The sequence below is a fragment of the Lissotriton helveticus genome, chromosome 7 (assembly GCF_964261635.1).
Source record: "Lissotriton helveticus chromosome 7, aLisHel1.1, whole genome shotgun sequence".
Lineage (NCBI taxonomy): Eukaryota > Metazoa > Chordata > Amphibia > Caudata > Salamandridae > Lissotriton > Lissotriton helveticus.
Window position 1 is genome coordinate 695,026,799 of NC_136068.1, and position 25,588 is coordinate 695,052,386.

The 25,588-nt window shown below is 43.7% G+C and overlaps 1 protein-coding gene across 2 annotated transcripts in view; it reads left to right on the plus strand.

The window, feature by feature from the left end:
• Positions 1-25,588, plus strand: part of CPEB4 (cytoplasmic polyadenylation element binding protein 4) — a 253,854-nt gene that overhangs the window by 143,778 nt on the left and 84,488 nt on the right. The window contains exon 4 of one of the 2 annotated variants that reach the window (XM_078653023.1): positions 14,496-14,519. The exons of the other annotated variant lie outside the window; for it this stretch is intronic. Within the exon in view, the coding sequence (XP_078509149.1) occupies positions 14,496-14,519 (24 nt within the window). The remainder of the gene's footprint in view (positions 1-14,495; positions 14,520-25,588) is intronic. 2 annotated transcript variants of the gene reach the window in all.

The window sequence follows — 25,588 nt, forward strand, 5'->3', positions numbered from 1 at the left end:
TGTCGTACAGTGCAGTAGAGTGGAGTACAATGTACTGGCATAGCATAGCATAGACTTTAGTTAAGTGGAGTAGAGTGCTTTGGTATCATACAGTGGGGTAGTGTGTTTTAGAGTGTGGGAAACTTGAAAAACGAAGTGGCAAAGAGTGGAGTACAGTGTTGTAATGGGGTAAGGTAGATTAGAGTGTGGCACAGTGGAGTGGCATAGTGTGTTGCAGAGTTAAGTGGCATACATTGCAGTTGAGTGGAGCAGAGTAATATGTTACAGATCAGAAAGCAGTAAATAGTGGTGGAGTAGCAGGAGTTGCGTAGACTGTCGTAGAGTGGCATAAGGTAGTGCAGTGTTTCACAGTGACATAGACTGGAGTACAGTGTTGTACAGTGGATGTGAGTTTGGTCGAGTGGAGGGGGTTAAGTGGTGTCGACTGGAGTGGCATAGACTGAAGTGGCGAAGAGTGCATTCTTGTATCGTGGTGTAGGGTCATGGCATAGAATGTTGTGGCATAGAGTGGAGTGACATACAGTGTAATGGAGAAGGGTCCAACGGAATAGCATGAAGTGGCGTAGAGTGAAGTAAAGTGGAGTGGTATACAGTGGAATAGCGAGAGGTACAGTGGAGTGGCTAGACTGAAGAGGCATACAGTGGGGTGAATTAGATTGGAATAGTACACGATGCAGTGGTGTACAGTATAGTGGCATACAGTGCAATAGCGTACAGTGGAATGGGGAAGGGTAGAATAGCATAGGGTGGAGTGGCCTTGAGCAGAGTAGCGTATAGTGGTGTCGACTGGCATACAGTAGAAGCGCACAGTGGCATGGCGTACTGTAGAGTTGCATAGAGTGGAGTGGCTTACAAATGTACATGAAATTTGGCAGTAATGTTCAATATGGTGTGCAGAGTAACGCAGGACAGCAATTTGCGCTGCATTGTGTTTCTTCAGATTTACTAAGTAGCACAGGGCCAAGCATGGTGGCCTTGTATTGCTTTGTAAATCAGACTTAAGTGTTATGTTGCCCATGCGAGGCCATGCATGATGCAAGGGTAACACAATAGAATAATAGATCTGAGCCTTGGTTTTGTATTGGGCCACGGTATAGGTATAGCATGGTACATGGCAATGACACAGCAGTATATATTGACTAATGGTTGACTTGACCAAATTAAAAGGTACCCATATTATTTTCACTACTCTTTGACTATGTTCTGGGCTAGGTCTTAGATATTGGTAAGTAGTAGGTATTCTTATTGTTCCCTACCAATCACCACAAAGTGGTAGTATGTAGGGAATTTTTGAAATATATATATATTTGTAAAAGTTTATGAGTACCGCACAAGTACCTAGCTGGTACCATGTTTTAAAAAAAGTTGAGTAGCGTGGTAATTTGTATGTATTATTGTGTACTCGGTACACTTTTTTTTTCTAAAGAATAAAACGTTAAATTAAAATACACTGTAGTACACTGTTTGTGAAGTGCAGTACAGCCTATTTAGAATTTTTTAACATTTAAAGTACCATAGTTTTTCCTAGGAAGCACCTTAATAAAGTTGTAGTAGGTTGGAGAAAAATCTAAGGCCCTAACCCAGAGCACAGGCAAAGTGTACTTTCAATAACATGGCTGCCTTTAACTTTTGGAAAGGCAGTCATTAGCCAATCACATAATGCCTTGTCATCGGCATGTGCTGCGGTAGTTTCACAAAACTACAGCAACAACAGATATCACCAAGTTAGAATATCTCAAAACTTAAATACTTACCTGTACTACCAAAAAGGATTATCTGTACACTATAGTCTATAATCCTGCCATATTTCTTGTAACTCTGACTCTGCTTTTGCCCGCTATGCATGAGTACAACATCTATGGATTGGGGACAAAACGCGTTTTGCCCCCCCCCCCTTTTTCCATCACACACCTTTGAAGAATCTCCAGGTAACTTTTCCATTGTCTGCCACTGTAGCACAAGCTATAGGTCCAGAAAGTTAGGTGGAGATTCATCAAACCGGCGCTAAGTTATTAGTGAGCACAAATCAGAGCCATTCCTATACGTGGGCATCCTAACTATAGCTACAACGTGGTTACCGCCACTCTGTAATATTTTTTGATATATATATATATCTTCCCCACAGAGTCTGATGCAAAATAGAAGTTTATTAGTGAACACCAACACAGTGTGAGCAAAAAATAAATACAATTTAAATGGCCAACATGGTTTGGCTCCACACCTTCAACTGATTATATATATAAAGATATAGATATAGATATAGATATATAGAGATAGATATATATAGATATAGATATATAGATATATATTCTACGTATCCTGATGGATTCCAAATAAACACCAACTCTGGACTGGAATTAAAGTGAATATTTATTCCAGAACACCACTCGCACACCCATCCAGCCACTCATTCACCGACTCAGGAACCCAGAGAATCACTCACTAACCTAGGTACAGCCACTCGCACACCCACTCAAATGCACAAAACAACTCACACACACACACACTCACAGACCCACGCACACTCACTTTCCCATACAGCCACTCACACACCCACTCAGATGCACAAAGCCACTCACACACCCACTCAGACACTCGCACACCTATAGTCCCACTCAAAGACCCAGAAAAACTCACATCCACTTACACACACAGCCACTCAAAGACCCAGAGAACCATTCACATATCCACTCAGTCACACAGAGGCGCTCACACCCACTCACACACCTTTGTACACACCCACACAACCAGATTATTGGGAAGTTATGGTTAGGAAATAGAATTAAAAAAACATAGGAATTTGCTAACAAGATGGCGGTTGTGTTAGACCGCAGTGCACATCGACCGGAGCTCTTTAAGGATTTAGATTTAGCTATGCTGAAGTAAGAGCATGTACAAAGGAAGCAATGATTACGGAAAACGGCTTTGAAGAAGAAAAGCCAGTCAGAAATCAATTATTGACACTAGGCACTATAATTGGATTTGCAGTTTTATGCTACCTGTGGAAAGGCTATCCTGAATTGGGAACGAGAACCGGAGCCTATCCTGTGTCCGGTACCTGCATGCGCGCTGACTCCGGCGTTCCCAAGGCATCAGAGGCCAAGGGCAGCGAGGCTGGCACAGCGCGACAATGTCAAACCAGGCGATAAGACGAGTGGAGGATCGGAGGAAGTGCGGGCTCTGCTCTGGGCTCCGGGACGCCAAAACGCGGAAACACTGCCACACGGAAAGGAGTTACGGCCGGTCCTACAGTTGCGGAAAACCCCGATGAGAGTGCTTCCGGGCCAGGAAGTGAAGAGCAGGATACACGTCCCCAATGATACGGGGGATGCCGTATTTGCTGTTTCTACAGGAGATGAATGCAGAGATGCGGTCGTTGTAAGCGATGCATCTGCTACTGTACCTGCTACACTGGCGGCGACCGATGAAGGCAGCAGTTTGGCACCTGGTCAGAATGTGAGAGACCAGCACGGAACAGATTTTAGCGGCAACAAAGGTATTACTTCATCGCTAGTTCCTTTGCCTATAGACACTGATGCCAGCAAGTCTAATAAGACAATATGCACTGACATTGACATTAATACTGGGGCTAAAAATCCGGGAAGGGGGGGGGGGGGCGGATCAGTCAATTCAGCAGGGTAATTCATCTAGTTTATCTCATGCACCCCAAGCTCCACAGATGCTAATAGACGATCCTAATAGACTGCTAATTCTAGATCATACCGAAGCGAATAAAGAAAATAGTGCTGGTACAGACACTGAGCTGGATCCCAGTGACTTTTCTTTTTCTCCCTTTCCGATGAAGGCGAGTGGTCCGCTGATACTGCTTCCTATACAACCGATGAGAGTGCGAGTGAGGAAAGAACTAAGGACTCCGGGCCAAGACAAAAAACCACATTGGAAAAAAAAAAGAATTGCCAGGGTTCAAAAGACCTGGCCTGGGACTATACTCCGACTAACCAATTGACTAATCCCTTCTCCGCGCCAAATTCTGAACAGCAATTTGATCGTCCAGTACCGTCTGGTCCAGCTGCCCCAACTTTGGATTCTATTCTCCAGGCTATCGCTGTTCATCGCAAGGAAACATGCCAGGATGGGCGTAAAGCTCAAGCAGCACTACGTAAAGTTCAAGGGGTTGTGCGTAAATTAATCAGGACCTGCAGTACCTTTGGAGAAAGATTAACTGATCTAGAATCACGGATTGTTTCTAATGAAACCGAGATTGCGGCGAATCATGAACGGACAGACTCTCATGAAGCGGAGTTAGCGGATGTTATATGGAAGCTGGAAGAGTTCGAGAACCGCCAGCGTAGAAACAATCTCAGAGTTTTCCGGGTCCCCGAGGGGTTGGAGGGGGCTCCTTTTGTGGTGGACCTCTTTCGTGACTCTATGCTGAAACTCTCTGGGTGGGATTGGGCCTCAGAAGTTCAACGTGCTCACCGCATGCCCTTCACTCTAAAACAACCAGCAAAACCTGGGGCTTATCCCCGTGCCATTCTGGTATTTTTTGGCAATTATTTGCTCCGCCAGGCGGTCTTCGAAAAAGCTAGACCCGAGACTAAACGAACCAGAAAGGATATTTCATATTTTTTGCGCCCAGATTTTTTGCGCCAATTAATTAGCCGTTCCAAGTTAAGAAAGCACAGGCTTATTTTAACAACCCTGCTCGGCTCAAAGTGATTTAGGGAGGGCAAACTACATTTTTTCTTTCCGAAATTAAGGCCAAAGAGTACCTCGATGGGTTGAGTTAAGTTAGGCTTGCCGAACAATTGCCTAGCAACTGTTCTCGTCCACGACTACTTTTTGAGAATAACAGTATAGTAATCTTTTCTCAAAAGAACCGGGGAAAAGGCGAGAAACTAAAGAGGAAGGGGGAAGAAAGGAGAAGGGTAGGGGGTATTTTGAAGTTCACCATTAATGCTATGTGTGTGTGTGTGTGTGTGTATATATATATATATATATATATATATATATATATATATATATATATATGTATATATATATATGTAATAATTGAGCTCTGGTCAGATGTTGCATGCTCATTATTAACAGACTCTATTGGAGTCTGTACGCCTCACATTGGGTGCTGGGGGGTGGGTGGGGGATTGGTGGTGAGGGCAGGGGGGCAGGGAGATAAAATAGAAACAACAACTCCACTATTAATACTGATATAGCAATCGATATAATCAAAATGGCATTATTGTTAACTGATAGACTAGAGGTACGTGTCATTCTGAAAGTTTGTAGACTACTAGGTTCCTAGAAATTACTTAGTAAACTGTAATGGGGAAGATTACAATATGCTTGTGGAATGTGGCAGGCCTAAATGATGGGATCAAGAGGGCTTGTCTAGCTGAAATAATTAAACATAACTCCTCTGATATAGTCTGTCTTCAAGAGACACATTTGCCAAGGGATAAGATAGATCTTTTAAAGGTCAGAGGATATAACATCATCGCGTGTACAACACAAACATCAAATATTCGGGGCCTAGCTATTTTAGCCAAAGTATCCCTAGGACCACCTATATGTAAAGCAGTAGATAAATTGGGGAGATGGGCTATTCTAGAATTGACACTGGGTATAACCATCTGCTCAGTCTATGGCTCGAACCAAGATGACTATCAAATTTTCGAGGATCTTGAATTAGAACTCGCCTCATGGCCAAGATCTCTAGTTTTGTGCGGCGATTTTAATATCTCCCTTGGGTCCGTGTTTGGGAAGCAACCTCAAGGAAGATGCGTAGGCCGTAAACCAAGGATATATAGAGCTATTAGTCAACTTAGGGATAGCTATTATCTGATTTGATGTTTGGGATGCAAAAAATCAATCTGATCCTGGGTATACATACTTCTCTCACCCTCACAATAAATGTCAGAATAGACTTTACATTGGGGACAAGGGACCTAGCTAATCAAGCAGAAGCTACAAAATATCCTAAAATAATTTCGGACCATAACTCTTTAATTCTGACAATACATTTAACTAATTTTATCAGACTCCGCTCAAACTGGACCTTTGATAGGAAGCTTTTGGTAAATAGAGAATATATAGAATTTATAAAAAAACTGGGCTCAAGGCTATTTCGATATAGACCGATATAGCGCTTCTAGGGGGGGTGGTTTGGGACAGCTTTAAGGCTGCCCTCAGAGGGGAAACGATTAGCTATGTGGCAAGAACAAAAAACAAGCATTGGAAATGCAATAGGTCTCGCATTAGAAAAGTTGTAGTTATTGGTCTTGTAAATGACATATTTTATTTATTTGTTGGTTTTTAAAATTGCTAAATTGATGGCTTTGTCATTTACAATGCCAATAGTTATAACTTTCGCGAATGTGACACCTATAGCATTTGGAATGCAACATGTTTTGTATTTACGTCACTTAGATGGCAGCTCTGGTCGTTAGGCCACATCTCTAGAGAGCAGGCGAGTGCAGCAGGGGAGAGAAGCACAGCAATGCAATAGGTCTCGCATTAGGAAAGTTTGAGCTATTGGTATTGTAAAGGACACATTTTTTATTTATGTGCTTGTTTTGAAAATAGCGAAATTAATAGCTTTGTTATTTACAATGGCAATAGTTTTATCTTTCGCAAATGTGACACCTATTGTAACACAATATGTGTTGTGAGGGTGAGTGAGGGTGAGGGGTTGAGGGTGAGTGAGGGTGAGTGAGTGTGAGGGGTTGAGGGTGAGGGGGTGAGTGAGGGTGAGGGTGAGTGAGGGTGAGGGTGAGGGGTTGAGGGTGAGGGGTTGAGGGTGAGTGAGGGCGAGGGGTTGAGGGTGAGTGAGGGTGAGGGGTTGAGGGTGAGGGTGAGTGAGGGTGGGTGAGGGGTTGAGGGTGAGTGAGGGTGAGGGTGAGTGAGGGTGAGGGGTTGAGGGTGAGGGGTTGAGGGTGAGGGGTTGAGGGTGAGAGGGTGAGGGTGAGTGAGGGTGGGTGAGGGTGGGTGAGGGTGGGTGAGGGTGGGTGAGGGTGGGTGAGGGTGAGTGAGGGTGAGTGAGGGTGAGTGAGGGTGAGGGGTTGAGGGTGAGTGAGGGTGAGGGGTTGAGGGTGAGGGGTTGAGGGTGAGGGGTTGAGGGTCAGTGAGGGTCAGTGAGGGTGAGTGAGGGTGAGTGAGGGTGAGGGGTTGAGGGTGAGTGAGGGTGAGGGTGAGGGGTTGAGGGTGAGTGAGGGTGAGGGGTTGAGGGTGAGGGGGTGAGTGAGGGTGAGGGTGAGTGAGGGTGAGTGAGGGTGAGTGAGGGTGAGGGTGAGTGAGGGTGAGTGAGGGGTTGAGGGTGAGTGAGGGGTTGAGGGTGAGGGGTTGAGGGTGAGTGAGGGTGAGTGAGGGTGAGGGGTTGAGGGTGAGTGAGGGTGAGGGTGAGGGGTTGAGGGTGAGTGAGGGTTAGTGAGGGTGAGTGAGGGTGAGGGTGAGTGAGGGTGGGTGAGGGTGAGTGAGTGAGGGTGAGTGAGGGTGAGGGGTTGAGGGTGAGTGAGGGTGAGGGGTTGAGGGTGAGTGAGGGTGAGGGGTTGAGGGTGAGTGAGGGTGAGTGAGGGTGAGGGGTTGAGGGTGAGTGAGGGTGAGGGTGAGTGAGGGTGAGGGGTTGAGGGTGAGTGAGGGTGAGGGGTTGAGGGTGAGTGAGGGGTTGAGGGTGAGGGTGAGTGAGGGTGAGGGGTTGAGGGTGAGTGAGGGTGAGGGGTTGAGGGTGAGTGAGGGGTTGAGGGTGAGGGTGAGTGAGGGTGAGGGGTTGAGGGTGAGTGAGGGTGAGGGTGAGTGAGGGGTTGAGGGTGAGTGAGGGTGAGGGGTTGAGGGTGAGGGGTTGAGGGTGAGGGGTTGAGGGTGAGTGAGGGTGAGGGTGAGTGAGGGTGGGTGAGGGGTTGAGGGTGAGTGAGGGGTTGAGGGTGAGTGAGGGTGAGGGTGAGTGAGGGTGAGGGGTTGAGGGTGAGTGAGGGTGAGGGTGAGTGAGGGTGAGGGTGAGTGAGGGTGGGTGAGTGAGGGTGAGGGGTTGAGGGTGAGGGGTTGAGGGAGGGTGAGGGGTTGAGGGTGAGGGGTTGAGGGTGAGTGAGGGTGAGGGTGAGTGAGGGTGAGGGGTTGAGGGTGAGGGGTTGAAGGTGAGTGAGGGTGAGGGGTTGAAGGTGAGTGAGGGTGAGGGTGAGGGGTTGAGGGTGAGACAGACAGAGCAGACGGCGCAAACACACACAGGAGGCTGCACGTACGGCAATTGCAGAAGGCTCACGCACACAGCGTGCATAAGGTATACCTACATAGCAGATGACTAAGTGAATGTACACACAAACTGTGCCTACAACAGTAAATGCATTCCTTTAGAGAACACACACTTAGAGTATACAAAACATGGCGCACGCCTGCGGGCATAGTCACAAATAGGCACCCATACAGTCTGCGAGTACAGCAGACGCATGCACACAGCAGAAGGCAGCCTGCATAGAAAGACACGAGTGGAGCGCACACGCAGGGACATTCACAGCGTCCACATGCACAGAGCGGGGTCACAGCTGACGCGGCGCTCGTGCAGGATACAACACACATGATTGAAGAGAGAGACAACTTGGAGGAATGCTTGTAGGTGTGTGTGTAGACGATGAGGGTGTGAAGCAGCAGGAATTTAATCTCCTATTTTTTTATATGAAATGTTGAGTTGCCCATAAAACCGTGTCTTGTTAAAAGGGTTATAAAAATAGTTATGATTAAAATCCGTGACTCGCTCAGTTTTCTGATTGACATTGTATCAGCTGGGATAGATAGTCAAAGCTGTCTAGTACAAACTTCCAGTAAATTAGTATCGGGAGAGGCGGCATAACATGATTATTCGCTCTGCATAGGAGCTCTTTAGATGATGCAGTCTAATAAAAAAAATAGAGGTTTGCCAATGACATTTTGCTCCAAATTCAAAGATACAGCTAACTGCTGATTTACCTTAATCAGTGACACGGTGAAGCATGAACGCATGCGGTAATGACGGAGATGCAGTTCTTGACCCGAGTTACAGTTTCACGTTTCTTACTGGGGGTTGTTTTGCAACTTTACAGATTGGAATAATAATAATCCACTTTGCTGAACAATATAACATGTGAATTCACCACGAACCTATTGCAACTCGGTGTAAAAAGATAAAATCCCAAATCAAGACACAAGTATTGTTGCAAAAGGTGGTGTGAAGCAGCAGGAAAAGACAGCACCAACCCTAACGAAAACGAGTCAAAAGAAACACGAGAGACGGCGGAGGGCATTGCTGTGGGGAGGGGGGAGGAGAAATGCGACACGGCGGGCAGGGGAGGGGGCGGAGCGGGTAAAAAAAAAAACAAGACGGAGAGAAGGCAGAGAAGGGGAGGGGGGAGGAGAAATGCGACACGGCGGGCAGGGGAGGGGGCGGAGCGGGTAGAGCGGCATGTGGGTGTGAAGCAGCCGGGGCCTTTGAAGTGAAGCTAAGCTTCACTTCAAAAGGTGTGGGAGGAATGCGGCTGAGGGAACAGACGGCGATTTGGTGATGTGCACGCGCATTTTAGGTCAATGCGCAAGCGCATTGACCTAAAAGCCACGGGCACAGCACCAAATCGCCGCAGTTAGGTAAACTTTGTTTAAAGCCCTATAGTCTCGCTCTGCTCGATGCGCATGCGCATCGACAGGCGAGACCTAAAAAGCTTGATAGGGCAAACTATCTGTTGACGCAAGATCTGACTAGAGCAGAAGAGGAACACGTATCTTTAATAAGTCGGGGAGAGGATGGAGGGCATACCATGCCCCGCATTTTGGTTTTAAAAACAGAACTAAACAGCTGGCTGACTCAGAAAGCAGCAGAGGCTTCTCAATCACTTCAAAGCAGTATCTATGAAAAAGGAGAGAGGGTGGGTAAACAACTGGCCTTGCGCACTCGGCAGAAGATCTAATATAATAGGATAACCTCCGTTAAATCAGATGGTCAGGTATACACGAATCCTGGGGAAATTGTTGAAATATTTCAAAAATATTATCAAAAGCTATATCAAAGTGATGTTTTAGCCGAATCAGATGAAGTTTTAAAAAAAATTAGGGAATTCACAGCTGATACTGGATGGAGCGAGGTTTTAGATACTATAACTGAAGAGGACCTCAAAAAGAAGATTAGTATTACAGAGCTCCAGTTAGCACTCTCTGACTTGGCCTCTGGGAAAGCTGCTGGCCGCGATAAAATCCCTCTAGAACTTTACAAAATACTAAGAATACAAATAATACCTTATTTATTGGATCTGTTTGTTGGTATACAGCTGAGTGGCAACCCTCCAGAATCTTGGAAAGAGACTAATATAATCCTCTCTCCTAAAAAGGGCAAGCCTGTCGAGATCACATCATCATATCGACCTATTTCTTTGATTAACTCCCACTCCAAGTTTTATGCAAAAGTCCTGGCTAATCTGCTCGGGAGGGTCATTGAACATCTGGTCTCCCCCTGGCAACATGGTTTTGTCCCCGGCAACGGTACAACGGATCATACCTGCAGAGTCATCTCACTGTTTGATATCATGTCTGGGACAGGGGGCCAGATGTCAATGATCCTCCTTGACGCCGAGATAGCTTTTGATCCGGTGTCTTGGGAGTTTTTATGGGGGGTGCTTGAATTAAACAACTTTGGACCTGGGCTTATTAAATCAATTAAAGCCATGTACCAACAACCAAAAGCTAATCTTCAACTAATGGGTGTAGAATCTCGTGCTATTAGTATATCGAGAGGAAGGAGATGGGGATGTCCCTGCTCCCCGATACTGTTCACGCTGTATATAAATCCTCTGAATATCAAATTACTACAGACCCAGAAAATAGAACCGGTAATTGTAGGGGGTATGAGACCAAAATATTAGCGTATGCTGATGATTTGGCAGTATTAACACCTAATCATGCTGAGGCCATTCTAGAAATAGAAATAATCATTCAGCTATTTGGACAGTACTCCGGATACTCCCTTAACAAAGATAAGACCATTATTTTATGTACTGATAATATTGATTATGATGATCCCAGGAAAACTGAAAATGCAACCTACCTTGGGATATGCTTAAGCCCAAAGATTGAAAATATTAACAACTTGAATTATGAACCATTAATTAAGAATATCAGGAAAGATCTTGCAAGAGTTAACAGCCTACATCTCTCAATTATTGGCAGGGGTAATTTTTTAAAAATGAATGTACTCCCTAAGATCTTATACTTGTTTCGAGCTATCCCTTTAATTGTAGAAGATAATATTATAAAAATTCTTGAGTCACAAATGTCTAAATTCATCTGGCAACACGGGAAGATTAGGAGGTCCCTGAAATATTTATCCTTGCCGCAAAATAGTGGTGGCTTAGCAATTCACAATACAATGTTATATCACTGGGCTGCTCTTCTTCATCAAATGGTACCTCTTTTTGATACCCGGGCGGCAAATGAAAACACAAGTTATGGAAATACCTTCTATATACGAATTATCGATTGGAAAGAAGGCTCAGGGATTTTACTGAGGCAATTAGAATCAAGTTATTATAAAAAAAGTTAGGTTCAAGGTCATTACTAGTGCCTGGAAAGTCTGGAAGAGGGTCTTTAGATTTATGGCAATACCCCTCTTTGGCATTCTTCTCTGCTACCCCTACAGGCTAACGATGATATGGCTAAAAAATGGGAAAGTGCGGGGGTAAGAACGATATGGGATTTTCTGGGAGGTGAAGTGAATAACAGGTTTCTGTTTTTACAGAGAACTTTTGGGATCTCTAATGATGACTATTTTAAATGTATTCAGGTCAATACAATTTTAAGCTACAAGACTACTATGATCTCACTGGAAAAGATCCCACTCTTAAATATCATATTAAAAAACTCAACTAGAATTGGAACAATATATGACCTACTTCTTGAGAAACTCCCAGATGATCTGGAGCATACAGAATAATTTTGTGCTTGTAAATTGGCTAATCCCAATATTGATATTGACATGAGCTTACTTTTAACATCACAAATACTCCTATCTTCTAACCTGAAAGCTCAACTTTACACAACCATTTTCTAGCTTATATTTCACCCCTGCTAAGCTGTTTGCATGGGGAAAAAGAATAGACGACTCTTGCCCGAGATGTGGGTCAGGACCGGCTACTCTCCCACATATGTTCTACGACTCTTCTAGATTAACATCACTTAAAGAGATGCTGACAGGTTTTTGGGAGGTTTTTGGACATAGTGTCACGGAATCATCTACACTTTTCATTCTTGGATACGATAGCACCTTGGGGCTAAGCGCGGAGGAGAAATCATGTCTCTTTGTGGGAACAGCAGTATATAGAATTTTATTGGCACACTGGAAGGATGCCGAGCCCCCAAGCTTTCAGATGTGGTTAGCTAGATTTCTGGAGACAGTTATATGTGTAATAATATATCTACGCATGATTCTTAATGATGTTTTTCCAAGGACTTGTACCTCGATTTATATATTTATATATCTATTTATTGATATGTACTGCTATTTTTCTATATGTATGGAGTTGAAATAAAAAGAATTTAAGAAAAAGGAATTTGCTAACAAAAACAAAGGTTACAGGGGCGTTCTAGTTATGTTCAAGTTTTATAACAAAAAAAATGTTAAAAAAACACAAATACCTTTAAATAGGGTCTGAGGCGATATTTTAAGACCAGCCTGGATACCTTGCCCCAAACAACAATAGTCACATACCAAAAATGTCCAGGGGTCTATAACAATGTCCTGAGCACTATAAATTCTAGAGAACGAGCACAGCAATGAGAACGCCGCAAAAGAAGGAAAAAATATTCAATGAATTTCTGGATTCCCATCACTCACCAACCTGGTGACATGCCTCATCATCTGGGTCTCCTCTTTAAGTCACTCTAGTGACGCTAAGGGCTACAACCCCATCATAGTGATTGGGTAGCCGGAGGATGTTTTTATGTAATTGGTTCACTCACTAGACTACCAGATGAGAGTAGTTAATCGTGCTGGAAATAAGTGCAGTGCATTAGTTATAAGTTAAGTTAAAAATGAGTTGCAACTGACCCTATATTTATTATTGCCTCCCGCAATTCAAATTAAAAACAGTGCAAAAGACAGTTTAACCAAATAGCTGTCTGAGATTACAAAGTGGTCAACATGTTTTGGCACACTCAGACATCATTCTGTCTAGTGCCTTCGTCAGGACCCACCAAATACTTGCTACTGCAACAATGTGAAAAAAAGGAACATAGGAAAATTAAATACTAGTACACTAGATATTGTTGGAAACGATACAACCAAATCACCTGTTGTGTAGGGCGTACAGTCCTTCCTCTGCAAGAACCATATACCTGAAGGTATCTAGATTTTGCAAGGAGGCTACCTCACCTGACCTGAAAACAGCTCAGGAAAAAAGGGGAGGCACCGATCTCTCCGTCGGTACCTCTTGACGGTCAGCCGAGTCGTCGTTTCCAACCATTTCTAGTGTACTAGTATTTTCTTATGTTCCTTTTTTCGCATTGTTGCAGTACTTCAGGTTTTATATACACAAAGCCATAGAAATTAAGCAGTTCTAGATATCTCAAGTTACTAGAAATCGTGCCATAAGGTAACTTTAACTCGCACCTTCGCCATGCACTGCTAATTATCCTACATATTACATCACTCGTGACATCTTCTATATCATCATTGATAATCAATGTGCATGGCTGGGGCGATAGTTATAGTTAATTCAGGTCACAAGTTATAGCTACTTCAGATAACTAGAACTGCTCAATTCCTTTTGTTTTGTGTGTATAAAATCTGAAGCTAATTATAAAGTCAGAGGTGTGGCGCCGCGGCCAGGGCGACTGACGCTGGAATCTGGGGATCACGGTTCGATCCCCGGCTCCGGCGGCAGGTCAGCCCAGCACCATGTGACTCTGGGCAATAGCTCGCTTAATCTTCCCGACGGCCCCCCAGCGCCTAGAGACCCTTACGGGTGATTGTGCGCTTTACAAATGTGGACTTTACTTTACTGTAACCTTCTTTTTTTAATTGAAAAAACGCTGACCAAACTGTGTGTGTATCAAATATGGTTGGGATCTCCTTGTTGAATAAATGCCAATTCAAGATCTTGCCTTTTTTAGGCTTTATCTGAAAGACACAAGGATACCAAACGTATGAGCAGAGATTAGTTTAAAAAGTTACCGCAGTCTGGAAAACTAAGAAACTAGATAATCACTGTGGTAACTTTTTTCCTACTCTTCCATTTTTTAGATTAACCTGGTCTTTTTGACACTGGTGTGTAGAATATGCGATTAGTTAGCACTTGCTTTTTGATTCTCGTGTACCCTGTGACAGAAGAGCCTTGTGGGGAGCTCAAAACAAAACTGTGGCAAGGAATTTAAAATTGGGAAAAGGCTCTTTGATTGAGTTGTTGGTACTAGGTGTGTGCACGCATTAAGCTTACCATGCAATCAATGAAACTATGTCAATGATGTAATTACGTCTTTAATGACTGATAATGAAGTTTGAAAGGTTGTTTTCTTTCTCTGTTGACATGCAGCAAGGACATACGGGCGAAGGCGAGGTAACCACAATATTACTTTTTTTCGTGTAGTACTTTGTCAAAAGTCAAAATAGCCATTAGTCATGTACACTGCAATTTGTAGAGTATGAATTGCAGATCCTTCGCAGCTGTATTGATAATAAATTTCACGAGATATTGCGTGTACTATATTCTTTAATTGCCAGGATATAAAATGATTTCAAGGAACCTTCTACTTATTCCTCCGCCATTTTGTCAGACCTAAAATCGGAATATTTGATGATTGAGCTTTTCAGTTTAGAGTGGTTTTCTATTCATTGCTGGCACTTAATAAATGAACCAAATTGGTGGCAGTGGGTAATGTAATTGTGCATTAAGAGCGTTTACAGTTCTCGCTCAACCCTCACAACATATTGTATCTTAAAAACGACTTTCAAACCATCCGAATGTCTGGGTGATCCTGTACTCTTAACCTCGACTTCCAGTCTCCGACCAGTCATGCCCAGAAAACTCACAGCTTTTTTTATGCTGATCAGTGAAGATGCAGTGTTGTCCAAAGTTCATCATTTACACTTTTTGCTCAGCAAAGTTTAGTCCTTTGGCTCTCTCTCCTTCATGTTAGGTATTTTGTTTCTTGACTTCTTTCTATTGACTGGATACAGATATAACTTGGATTTCTGCTACCAATGTCATTCAAGAATGGTTTTAAGCAGTGTTGTCAATGTAACAAGCCGACTTTGGAGACTGACTCACACAAAGCCTGAATTTCTTATCTGGTATATCGGCATCTGATTAATTCTAGTGTAAAATCTCAGGAACCAATCTTCTCTTTATGTTGAGGTAGGCATCGGTAAATAAAGTGACCCTGGACTTATAGTGCAATAGGAGATGCCACATCTGATTAAGAATGATTTTGGAGTAGCTAAGATCAGTAATTTTTGATTAATGATATCTCCCATTCCAGGGCCTTCTACTGCCTAGTTAGTAGAGAGGTGTTCAAGGCACGGACACAACCAGGCTTATTGGTTCTATAATTTTTTCCCTGAACCGTTTTCCCCAAAAAGTCTCATTTTGGCTCATTTGGTTAAGTCTCTAATTTTGAAAAATAATTACACACCCTCCAGTATCCTTGTAGCTGTGGTAATGGGGGTTGCTGATTCTGCTACTTAGGGTAGATAATCCTGAAAACATATAGGGCCAGATGTAGGAAGCCTAAATCCGGTCGGTAATGGCCGAAATTACCGAATTTCGACCGTTACCGACTGGAATTAGGCTTTTCATATGTAGGGGCCTAAATTAAGGATTCGGTAATTTACTGAATCGGTAATTTAAGGAATCGGTAAATTACCGAATTATTAAATACCGATTCAGTAAATTACCGAATCCTGATACGTAGGGAGCACTCAAATGAGTGATTTTCCCATTTTAGGATTCGTTATTTGTTGGTGGTAAATTTCGAAAACCCTAAAAAATGCAAATTTATGCAAATAATAACAGTGCCATGTGGCAGACATACACGCCCTTAGGGCCACATGTGCACAGGTGCCACATGTGCACCCATACACAATTCAGGGGTGCAACAGGGTGTCAGTGACACCCTGCCACCCTTCAATGTCTCCCCCCTTAAGGCCCATAGGAATGAATGGGAAATACCGAATCGGTAAGTACCGATTCGGTATTTACCGAATTTTACAGATTCGGTAAAATTTACCGATTGGATACCAACATAGCATTTACCGATTCTAAAATACCGAATCGGTATGATTCGGTATTTTAGAATCGGTAAATGCTGATTATCTACATCTGGCCCTTAGTCTTACTCTTGATTATTCAAGTGGGCTAGAGAGCAGGACCTCTGCACCTTAATTGTACTAGAGTCTATTTTTAACGAGTCTTACCCCTGTGCTATGAAACACAAAAAGCTGAAAAAGGAAAAAAGTTTAAATAGGTGCTGTTATGCTAAAAAGTTAGCATGATCAAACAATTGTCTGTTTCCAGAAGATGTTTCCCAACCATATTTACCACTTCTCCTTGAATCCTTGTGTACACACAGAAATTTTTTATTAATTTTTAGTGTAGATTTAATGCTTTACTTGGTACCACCTGGTGAAGTTTTTGATACTCCGTATGAAAAGTTTGAATATGCAGCCATGTTATTACTTCAGACGATTTTTACATGCTGCCTTGTTTAGAACAAAAAAAAAAAAAAACACATTTGTAAAGCGCACAATCACCCGCAAGGGTCTCTAGGCGCTGGGGGCCGTTGGGAAGATTAAGCAAGCTATTGCCCAGCACCATGTGACTTGGTGCTGGGCTAATCTGCCACCGGTGCCGGGGATCGAACCGTGATCCCCAGATTCCGGAGTCAGTCACCCTAGCCGCGGCGCCACACCTCTTCCCAGTATCAAGTATTACTCCACTGTTAATTCAATGAATTTCAGGGAAGCCCTTCCTGGCGTTTATAATAATTGGCCCTCTGATGTTTGGCAGTGATGTACTGTACAAGTTCAAGTACTCCTCAAATGTGTTTGTACTCCTCAAATGACATTTAATTGAGAAAATGGTACCTTGTCAATCTTACCGCAAGCACAGCTTTAAAGCCTGCCACTGCAAATCCTTTTTTTGCAGATGGCCCTGCTTTGACAGCATACTTTGTCTTACTTGTCTTTGCTAATTGATCAGTTCCTGGCTTTAATAAAACATGCTGCATTTTGAGCCTTCTATTACCAAAGTGTCAAATACAAAATGTAATACTTAAAAGAATGACTACTTTCGGTTTATGGGCTGTTTGCAGTACCCATCTTCCAACGTCACAGCGATGAGGGAACAGTTGATCAACCTCCTTCATTCTGAGGCTTTAGATAAGGAGATAACAGCATAGGATCTCAATGGAAAAGAGTCTTAAGAAAATCTGTCTCCATTCTTGTGACAGATTAATTTGGCCATTGTCGTAACATAATAATCTATGCAGAAATGGGACAATCTCACTACATTTTCAGAATTTCTACCACTGATGCTGAAGAGTTGTTCTATTTTTTAGTTCATTGAGGGGATGTAATCCTGTAGTAACTTCAAATTAACAAAGCCCTAAAAAAAAAAATCAGGCCAAGCTGTGACAGCATGTATTGCTTCTCGTTTCCCAACTGACAATACGATCCAGTACTAGATCATGGATTTTCCATTTGACTGATTTTTTTTTTCCACCCAACCTTCTGCAGATGCTGTTTTTCAGAAATATAAAGTGGAATTCAGAGAGCCAAGCCTTTGAGTGCCAATTCTTCATTTTGTCAGCATGAAGTTTCTTAGCAGCCATCTTGGGTGTTTTTACTTAAAATGTTAGGCAACAAGCAAAGGTAACAATTATAGATTTCCAAGTTAAATCTCCTGAAATAACCATCATCTCAGCTCAGGTAACTCAGGCTGACTTTCCTCTAGCGATGCGGTCATTTCCAATTTCCATCCAATAGCGTGCATCAGAAAGTTCGAGTCCTGGTATCTTCTTTTTTACCATCACTGAACTATTTGTGACCCAAGACTTTTAAAGACATAATGTAGTTTTTCTTCTCAACCTTCCTTTTCTCTCTCGTCTACCAAGATACCCCATGTCCTTTGAGACCTACTGGTAAAAATCCAAAAGCTGCTTTTTTTAGTGTTGCAGTAAATCAGAAAGATCTGGAGTTAAACACTACACATGTTATTGTGCAGAAGACCAGAATCACCTGGATGATTCACAATACTTGGAATCTGGTAAACCTTCTCAGAGTGAAAACTGTGCTCACGCTGGCTGTGCCTCAAATGTTGGAGATCTTGCAGACTGAGGACTCAGTGACATCTGTGATTCTGTAACATGCCTATTGTCTTAAACAAATCATAGAACATCATTGGTACTTAAGTACTGCCATTAGATGTGAACACCATCTCTGCAGATGTTCAGAGTACTACCTAAATTGATCACAGAGGGCCACAGAATGTTATTTACATTGTAGCATCTTATCTGAAGGACCGCTGCCTCAAGTTTAACTCAGACAAAACCTAAGTCCTCATCCTGGGCTCCACCCCTCCGCCTGAACCGACTCCTGGTGGCCCACAGCGATTGAAAACACACCCACGGATCATGCACGAATCCTTGGTATCATCCTGGACTCCTCGCTCTCAACAAGCCGCCAAATCAATGCAGTTTCGTTGCCATGATTCCACATGCTCCCCAAGTAAAATCTTCAAGTGGATCCCCACAGAGTCCAGGAAAACCATCACTCATGCATTCGTCAGCAGCAGACTCTACTATGGCACCCCGCTTTATGCCTACACCGCCCAGAAACTCCTAAAGAAACTGCAGACCATCCAGAACGCCTCCACCAGACTCATCCTGAACATCCCATACCACAGGCACATCACTGGCCACCTGAGACCTTCACTCGCCACCTATCAACAAAAAAATTACCTTCAGGCTCCTCATGCTTGCTTATAAAGCTCTCCACTATTCCTAACCTGCATATATCAACCACTGCCTCATCTTCTACACTCCCACCAGACATCTCCGCTCCGCCCAACTGGCCCTAGCCACCATCCCACAGATCTGCTTGAAGAAGATCCTTCTACCACCTCGCTGCGAAGACCTGAAACTCCTTGCCTCTGCACCTTAGGCAATCCCCATCGCTGCTGCAAATTAGGAAATACCTCAAAACCTGGCTCATATACTGAACTGCAGATCCACTCCCTCCCCCAATCCACCCCCCACCACCACTCCGCACCTTGAGACCCTTACGGGTAAGTAGTTGCGCTTTATAAAAAACTGATTGATTGATCTTCATGTTAAAGGGTTCTCCTTTCCCCTGCTTTGATGATTGGTTGGTGAAGGTTCAGTTTGCCTGTTGAAATCAATGTATCATTTTCGACACTGCACAACCTGAGCATTTCAATAAATAAGACTAAATATCTCTTTCCAAAACAGTGGTGCAAGTTTATAAGAGCCCTGATCGATTCTTCAGTTCGCTTAGTTTTTCCACCTTCAAAGATATGTCTGCTGGAACCAGAGGGTACATCTCTCTGCACCTTACGGTTATCATTGATGTGATCTTTCTAAAGACTGATGGCCCTATGCATCTATGTGGTCCCTCCTACAAGGTTGCAGAAAAAGACTTTTCAACGACATCTGTCTCTTAACTGTGATCATGCTTTAGAGTTTAAATCAATGAAGACGTACTCCAGTCTATATTCTTGTAGAGTCCCCAGTTTTGATAGACACCTGAGGTGTGTATTTGCTTCATCCTAAAACTATGCAGATTTAGATGTTTTCAGAACAATTACAATGCAAATGGTGAGCACTCTACAAAGGCAATCAGTTTCACAACATGAAAAGACAAAACCAATAGGATTCGCCTATGCAAGATCGATTGGCTTTGTCAGTGTTTTTTTTAGACCTGTTGTACAGCACTTGCAGGATCGTGCAGCCCGTGGGAGGACATTGGCCTTGGACAGGAAGCTGTACTTCACCCATGCACCATGGCAGAGACAAAATATTGAATAAGCAGCAGGAAGTAGGAGGCGAGCAGGAGGCAGTGACCAATGGGAATCAAGGAAACAAGAGTGCTGTCAAAGCATACCAATGGGAAATGATAGTGACTCTAAGCCTGTTCTAAAGTTTATTTGTTTACATAAGATTTCACTAACAGGGCATGCCCACTGTCTTAAGCGATACATTAAATGTGAGGCCAATGAAAAAGCTTATATGTTTGCAGTCGTTTGGGATTTCCGCAAATAGAGGGGTTTATTTGTTGCTGTTTTTTTCTTTCCTCATCAAACTCCAAATGTTTGAAATTCGCCACAAGCTTGGGAGTAGAAAATTCACCTCTGGGAATATTCACTTGCTGGACTTGGGGGATTTACTTTAGGACTTTACTCTTGATTGTTCATCCACCGTATTCTGCAAACATTCGTTACTCCTCTCATTCCAGAATGATTCTAACTGCTACATTTCCACACCATTACATTTGATTTATGCTGTTCTCTCAAAAGACAGCTTCCTACTCCCTCGGGTTCGAGATTTTAGTTGAGGACCGGGGGTGGCCCTTCTCCGCTTCCTATCCCTACTGAACTTTAAAGCTTAGTTCCTGATAAGGCACTGCACCCTTCAATTATTTGGTAACGTAACATTTATATTTTGTGTGGGTTGCTAGAAAGTACGTGGACATAGGGCGTGCTGGACTTGTATTTTTTTCACTTCAAAGAAATAACATAAAACAGGATTTGAGTGATTGGTTTCTTTTTTTTCTGTACCTTAGAGTGACTACTCCAGTCCAGAGTCCTTATCTTACGGTTTCACAGGTTAAGCACTCACATACAATGGTAGATGATTTATAAAAGCAACATTTTGCCACATACGGTTGTCTGGGAATGTAAACGTTTTCAATATAAGTTACTGTTCATTACAGTATATTTGTATCGTTCTAAACGTAATTTTGAGTACGAAATGAATGGGTGTCCTCTTCTCAAAAACATATCATCCAATTTCATAAAGCCTGCTCACTTAACAAATGAAGTTTTTTTTTGTGTGTTGCAGGTGGTTTCTTAGATTTAATGGTGTCCGTTACCTAATATTGGTGTAGTTGTTGGGTTCGTTTTTAATATCATTTTCCTAGTAACAACAACGTTCACGCTCGGATGCAAAGCGGGAAATTGATTTTTATGCAGAGCGTTTGGGCCCAAGCATTACAGTTTTGACCTCATTTCTGATTAGGCAGTCCCACCAGATGCCAAGGTGAACTGGCCGCATCTCAACTGAAACCAGACAGAGCAATTTAATGAGTCCGCCTTGTCTTTTTAAAGGTAGAACAAGGCCTAATTTGTAGGGGTGGGCGGAATTTGCGTAGTCTCACTACGCAAAGCTCAGCGAAAAGGTAAAAAATCTCCACGAGCACGCAGAAATTCTCGAGCATGCGGAATTGCTTGTTCGCGATTCTTTCTTCCTGTTCGCGAATGCTGGTTGCGTGCTTGGGGGGAGGGGTGGAGGGAATATCTCACGAATAAGCATTTTGAGAACGCAAACAAGCAAAAAATTCTGCGAAGCCGCGGAACGCAGAATTTTTGGGCAATTCCGCGTTCTCGGCAGAACTCGAAATTACCCAAATTTGGCGAACGGAACGGAATTTACCGCCCAGGCCTACTAATTTGCTTGAGACTCGCTGATGCTTCATTACTCCGCATTGATAAAATGAGTATCAGAAAATTACTATTGCTTACGGACGTAGTGACATTCCTGTTTGATGCTTGCAGCATTACAGTCAGTATTATGTGATAGAAACTTCCTGTTGATGATAGGAAATGTCATTTTATGTTGGATTGGTGAAGTTTAAAATTATGTTTATGAGCTTGAGATGACGTGTTAGTCGTGTCCTGAATATTTGTTTTTTTCCCCCCTTAAAGCTTCATTATTGCTAAAATTCAGAAATGGAGGACCATGAAGTTTAGCCACATGGCCAGTCTTACTAAGATTTCAATAGTGTTGTTCCAAAACCAACACCGTTAACCATCCCAGCTTGAGAATGTTACTGTGGGATCCAGATAGTCCCTTTAATAGCACCCAAAACTTTGCTTTACACATGCAGCAGTGAGTTCAGCATTTTCTTCTGTTTTCGGTTATTTGTAACCGGACCCTGAAATGTTACTCCCCCCAGCCCTCATCACACCTCTACTCCAACACCATGATATTTCTTGTTCCCGCAATGAACAGTACCGCGAGTCTTGATGCTTATTAAGAATTATCATTGAAGATCAAGTAATTTTTAAAAGTGACATAGGTTTATTGGGATCTCTAGTCTCTAACTCCAAAATTTCTTAAAAAGCACAAAAAGGCAACATACAAATGCATTACAATATACATCCGTCCGTATCAAATGAATTTTCTCGAAATGGAAGACTATACCCCGCACACTCTTTTCGTGTTCAAACACTGGTGCCCGCAAAACACTTTATATAGCATCTGCTTAATTCATGATCTTGTGAGAACGACAGCCTTCTACTTTTCTTCCGTTAAGTAGGAAACTCCTGTGGTGGTTTAATTGTTTGAAAGAAATATCACAACTGTATTGTGGGAAATGACAATGAGCTTTTCATTAAGGGAAACTTAATGTTCGAGGCATATGAGCTGTAGATCGTATACTTATGCATAGATCGCCATCTGGTGTTGGGCTCGGATGTTTGCACTTTGTTTTTGTCTTGGAAGAAGTCTTTGTAGTCACAAGGTAGGTGACTCCTCCTTAGGACCATGGTCCGCATGGGTATCCACACGATCTCCAGATTGTTTTTTTCCGCCATCGGATGTGATTTGCTGCCCTCCTGGTCGGTGTCTATTTTGAGCCCCCATTCGACACGCAACGGTATTGTCTTGATCGTGTTTCCTTTTCGCCGTGCATATTTAAAAACAAACTCCTCGATCTTCGACGCAGGCCATCGGGCCTATCCGCGCTGACCACGCCTGCAGTCAGGCGTTAAAAGGGTTAAAACAATGGGTAACCACTCCCACACACAGGGAAGGCAACATCCTAGACCTAATCTTCGCAGAAGAGGACCTTGTATCCATGGGAAAAACCCTAAAAGTGGGATGGTCAGACCACTATCTAGTAACATTCAATGTCCACACTCTGGTTAACGTAAGGCCTAGAAACAAACAGGTCAGAACCTTTATCAGCCGTGACTGGAAAGGACTATTAAAAAAAGGGGAAAGAGGGGATGCCCTCTTTCAGTTAGAAACCCTGTTTAATCCGGAGAATGACATTACAGTGAACTACCGCTCGCTTTGTGAACATGTGACCATGAAACTTGATCATATTGCGCCACTGAAAGTAATCGCGCCCTGGTACACGGAAAAACTGAAATATCAGAAAATCGCCTGTTAAAAGGCGGAAAGACAATGGAGGAGGGACTATTCAGAACAGAATAAACTACTCTGAAGGCTATCAATAACAAAATATAAAAAAGAGATTGCCACAGCCAAAGCATAACACTTTGTAGCCATTATCCTAAAAAGCACTAATGAGTCACGCGACATTTTGAAGATAGTAAGAGAAATGTCCCACCCAAATTGCGCCAGTAGCAACATCAAACCTTCTCAGGAGCTACGTGATGGTCTGGCCTCCTTCTTCCGGGAAAAAATCATAAAAATAGAGAGTATGGAGGACGCTCCCACATCCATAGCACAGCACCAGAGCAGCGTGGACAGCGGGAAGAAGAGAGAAGGAATGGATGGGCACTTACTGCCAAGGGCCATCTTGGACAAATTCGAAATTCCCCAGAAAAAGAGTTTGCTCAAATAGCCCTCAGCATATCCTCTGGATCCCCACTGGATCCTCTACCCCACAAAGTTGTAAAGGAATTTGTGGCTGAATTCTTTCCCTTACTTCGTCAGCTATGCGGTCAATCCCTCTGCACAGGCATTGTACCGAGGGAATGGAAACAGGCGGTTATCACACCCCTGCTAAAGAAACCAAATCTTGACCCCAGCTGCCACAAGAATTACCGACCCATCTCGCTCCTGCCGTATCCAATTAAGATCACGGAATGGCTGGTCAGTAGGTCTCTGTCCCTCTTCCTGGAGACAAATAACATCTTAGAAGAGGAGCAATTTGGGTTTAGACCAGCCCATGGGACCGAGTCAGCCCTGCTGATGGTCCTGGACAACCTGCGAATGAGGGCGGACAGGGGTGAATCAGCAATTCTAATTCTGCTGGACCTGTCCGCCGCGTTCGACACGGTAAGCCATGACATCCTACTGACAAGGTTGGAAACCTTTGGAGTAGAAGGAACGGCGCTCAATTGGCTGCGCTCGTACCTGACAGATAGATGGCAGGCAGTGGCACTCCCTCCATATCAGTCTGAATTTGCTAAAGTCCCACACGGGGTCCCACAGGGGTCCTCTATCAGTCCAATCCTTTTTAACGCCTACATGCAACCCCTCATGGGCATCATCAAGGCCCATGATATTAGCGTGATCAACTACGCGGATGACACGCAGCTGATGATCTCCCTTAATGGCGCCCATGCAGAATCACTTGAGACCTTCCACACCTGCATGCTGGAAATGGCAACTTGGCTAAAAAGTAACTCGCTACAATTTAATAGCGGTAAAACAGAGATCATGCAATGTAAAGGGGGGAGAATTGCCAGAAGCCTGCCTGTTGGCTTCTGGCCCTTAGCCTCAGATGGACCACTGACACCAGTAAAGACGGTGCGGAATTTGGGGGTCAGCCTCAATGAAAACTTAAACCTGGAGACCAACGTCAACAAACCGGTGAGCAGCTGCTTCACCCTAATGCGGGGCCTCCGAAAGCTGCTGCCTCTCCTTCCAGCACAGACTAGAGCAACCGTAGTCAGGAGCACCATTCTTAGCCGCCTGGATTACTGCAACGCTCTGCTATTGGAATCTCCTGCATATCTGATTTCCAGACTCCAGAGTATCCAGGAGGCAGCAGCTAAAATGGCACTCTCTCGAGGCCGCCGATCCTCCACCACTCTAGCACTGGCCGAGTTACACTGGTTGCCCGTGCCTCAGAGGATCCTCTTTAAATCTCTATGTACTGTCTTCAAGGCAGTACAAAAGAGGATGATGGACGGAGCGTTTGAACAAATCAAACACCCCCAGTCAACTGATCTGGGTTTAATCCATCACCATTCTTTAGTTCTCAGCCATCCCAGTTCAGACATGGCTATATGCAAATCAGTCTGACCCTGTGCCTCATGGGAACAGTCCAGCCCGAACTGCCAAGCCATGTCTTCCCTGGACCGGAAACAAGCATCCTGGGACCGGTTTCGGATTCATAATCCTCATCAGCCAGGCTATCTTGAATCCAGTGGCCAAGTGAACAAGGGACTCACGCCTGAGCATACCCTGCCACACTTAGGGCGAACAAAGCGATACAAAAGAGGATGATGGACGGAGCGTTTGAACAATTCAAACACTCAACCCCAGTCAACTGATCTGGGTTTAATCCATCACCATTCTTTAGTTCACTCAGCCACCCCAGTTCAGACATGGCTATATGCAAATCAGTCTGACCCTGGGCCTCATGGGAACAGTCCAGCCCGAACTGCCAAGCCATGTCTTCCCTGGACCGGAA